The sequence below is a fragment of the Carlito syrichta genome, unplaced genomic scaffold (assembly GCF_000164805.1).
Source record: "Carlito syrichta isolate Samal-C Ts95f unplaced genomic scaffold, Tarsius_syrichta-2.0.1 Scaffold115735, whole genome shotgun sequence".
Classification (NCBI taxonomy): Eukaryota; Metazoa; Chordata; class Mammalia; order Primates; family Tarsiidae; genus Carlito; species Carlito syrichta.
In genome coordinates this window covers 1-3,580 of record NW_007059831.1, presented here as the reverse complement: position 1 = coordinate 3,580, position 3,580 = coordinate 1, and the positions used below count along the sequence as shown (strand labels likewise).

The following is a 3,580-nucleotide window of genomic DNA, read 5'->3' as shown; positions in this document are numbered from 1 at the left end:
AGTAGCTGGAACTACAGGCATGTGCTACCACGCCCGGCTAATTTTTTGAATTATTGTAGAGATGAGGTCTCGCCAAGTTGCCCAGGTGGGTCTCAAACCCGTGGACTCAAGCAATCCCCTCACCTCAGCCTCCCAAGGCGCAGGATTACACGCTGAGCCACCGAGACCGCCTACATTTTCTTTCTTTCTTTTTTTTTTTTTTTGAGTTGGAGTCTCACTCTGTCGCCCAGACTGGAGTGCAGTGGTCGCTCCCGGCCACCGCAGCCTCGACCTGCTGGGCTCTGGCGATCCATCCGCCTCAGCCTTCCGAGTAGCTGGAACTACAGGTACGTGCTACCACACACGGCTAATTTTTGATTTATTGTAGAGATGAGGTCTCGCTGCCCAGGCGGGTCTCGAACCCGCGGGCTCAGGCAATCCATTCATGTCAGCCTCCCAAAGGCGCGGGATTACAGGCTGAGCCACCAAGCCCACCTACATTTTCTTTCTTAAATTGATAATGATAATAGTGTATTATTGGTCAGGTCTGAGACCAGCCTGGGCAACTTGGTGAGACCTCATCTCTACAATAAATCAAAAAATTGCGGGCCTCTGCAGCTGGGGCGCCAGCGGAAGTGGGGGCACCGGCAGCTGCGAACCTCGCCAGGACAATGCAGACTCCACTGACCATTCCTGTGCCTGTGCCTGTGCCTGTGCTCCGGCTCCCCTGGGGTCCTGACGGCCTGAGCTGTGGCTTTGCCCACGATGGACGCAGAGCCGCCCTGAAGCCAGAGGTTCCTGCAGTCCAGGAGTGCCCCAGAGTTCAAGGCTCTGGGGAGTCCCAGGAGCAGTGGGCCCAAACTGCCCTCCGGGAGCGCTACCTCCACAGCCTGCTGACCATGGTGCGCCATCAGGTGAGCTTCACATGGCACGAGGGTGTGCATGTGGCTGCCCACTTTGGAGCCACCGATCTGGACGTGGCCAACTTCTACGTGTCACAGCTGCAGACTCCCATAGGTGTGCAGGCTGAGGCGCTGCTCCGATGTAGTGACATCATTTCATACACCTTCAAGCCATAAAGACATTGTGTTCCCCTTTCTGCTTTTGGCTTAGCTACAGCGTCCCAGGCCTCCAAATATTCCTGAGCCAGGAACTCTGGGTCGGGATGGTTATGAGCTCCCTTGGACTTTTCAGTCAAGCTCCAGGCAACTCTGGACTCCTGAGACCTCCCAGGTCTAATCAGTAAAATTCTGCAACGCTAAGAATTCTAGATCCCATTGAAAGGAATGCTCTACCTCAGAACTCTGAACTCCACTGCACACTCTGTTCCAAACAGCCTCATACAAAGGTGATGATACAGAAATATGGGCCGGACGCCATTTCCTGAAGACTCGGGCAGGGAGGGGGATATTAGGATGGGAAGTTGTTTATGGAAGAGGAAGAGGTTGCAAAGCTCAGCCACCCTAAACAGACTCCCAATGCTCCCCTCCTGCTAAAGAACCAATCATCCCAAGAAAAATTAAAAAAGAAAATAAAATAAATCAAAAAATCGGCCGGGCGTGGTAGCGCGCGCCTGTAGTTCCAGCTACTCGGAAGGCTGAGGCGGAAGGATCGCCGGAGCCCAGCAGGTCGAGGCTGCGGTGGCCAGGAGCGGCCACTGCACTCCAGTCTGGGCGACAGAGTGAGACTCCAATTCAAAAAAAAAAAGATTGGAAAATGTAGTTTATTTAAAAAGCAAATTAGAGAGAGAGAGGGGAGATTCACCTCTCCAAGGTAGGAGAGGAGACCAAAGCTTACAAAACATGGCAGCGGTCATAGCTCAAAAAGGACATGACCAAACCAGAGTCCAGTAAAGCAAGGGCCATTTTTTTTGACTTGGAGTCTCACTTTGTCGCCCAGGCTGGAGTGCAATGATGTATTCACAACCACTGCAACCTCGACCTACTGGGCTCAAGCGATCCTTCCACCTCAGCCTTCCAAGTAGCTGGAATTACAGGCACACGCCACCACGCCCAGCTACTTTTTTCATTTATTGTAGAGATGAGGTCTCACCAAGTTGTCCAGGCTGGTCTCAGACCCGTGGGCTCAGGCAATCCTCTCACGTCGGCCTCCCAAAGTGCTGGGATTATAGGCATAAGCCACCGTGCCCGGCCTTGTTGTGTACATTTTGCCACAATTAACAAGAAGAAGAAGGAGGGAAGGAAAGTGTCAGATCGTGTAAAGCTTTGTGACTATGGTGAGGATCTGTGTCTTAAGTGATTTCTCTGCATTGTCTGTAGTTTTACAAAAATAGATTATGTATTATCTCTGCAATTTAAAAAAATTAACTTGCCATTACAGAACTCCAGGCAAGGGGTTATATCAAGGACAGAGAGTCAAGCCCTTAAATTTAGAGCTGGAAAAGTCAGGCCAGATGAGAGGCAGGGCACCTGTCAAGGCTCCGGCTCTCAGCCAGCAGTACAGGGTCAGAGCCCAGCTGCCACTGTCTTGCCCGGTGGATGAATGCAGGAGCAACTGCCATGGGGGAAGCAGAAGGAATCAGACAACAGGCATCAATTAAGCGTGTGCTACAGGCAAGGTCTTCCCTGGGTGCCCAGGGATGGACAGGCAGGTGCATGAGGAGCTGGCCAACCTCACCTTCAAAGAGCTGGTTCCCAGGTGAGAAGATAAGGCTCTAAGAAAGGTACCTGGCAATACAAGGTGATAAGGGGTCCCTCTGTGTTCTGAACACACCCATGTTCTACGCTTATCTTTGTATGTTACAGTCATTTATTTACAGGCCATTTTAGCAGGAGACTGGGGACTCCTTGAGGGCATTCATTCATGCAGGCGTTTATTGAACTACTGTGTACCCAGGCATGATTTGAGACAGTTGTATAGAGTAGCTGCTTGAAAAATGGACATTGCAGCCGGGCTCAGTGGCTCAGTCTATAATCCCAGAGCTTTGGGAGGCCAAGATGAGTGGATTGCCTGAGCCTACAGGTTCAAGATCCACCCAGGCAACTTGGTGAGACCTCCTCTCTACAATAAATAAAAAATTAGGATCCCTTCTCACTGTGGGAGCTTCGGATCCCTTCTCACTGTGGGAGCTTTTCTATCCTCTTAATAAATCCTACTTTCAACAAAAAAAAAATTAGCTGAGTGTGGTGGCACACGGCTGTAGTTCCAGCTACTTGGAAGACTGAGGCGGAAGGATCGCCGGAGCCCAGCAGGTCGAGGCTACGGTGGCCGGGAGCCGCCACTGCACTCCAGCCTGGGCAACAGAGTGAGACTCCAACTCAAAAAAAAAAAAAAATGAAACAGGTAGGCCGGGCATGGTGGCTCAAGCCTATAATCCCAGCACTTTGGGAGACTAAGGCTAGGGGATTGCCTGAGCTCAGGGGATGGAGACCAGCCTGGACAACTTGGTAAGACCACATCTCTACAATAAATCAAAAAATAAACTGGGTGTGGTAGTGCACGCCTATAGTTCCAGCTACTTGGTTTTTTGTGTGTTTTTTTTTTTTTGAGTTGAAGTCTCACTCTGTTGTCCAGACTGGAGTGCAGTGGCCGCTCCCAGCCACCGTAGCCTTGACCTGCTGGGCTCCAGCGATCCCTGCAC

The 3,580-nt window shown here is 51.2% G+C and overlaps 1 protein-coding gene across 1 annotated transcript; it reads left to right on the top strand.

Annotated features, from left to right (window-relative positions):
• Positions 1-650: 650 nt before the first annotated feature.
• LOC103276409 (gem-associated protein 7-like) lies at positions 651-1,058 on the top strand. Its single transcript, XM_008073812.1, has one exon. It carries the CDS (start codon positions 651-653, stop codon positions 1,056-1,058), a length of 408 nt encoding a protein of 135 aa, XP_008072003.1.
• The last annotated feature ends 2,522 nt before the right edge of the window (positions 1,059-3,580 follow it).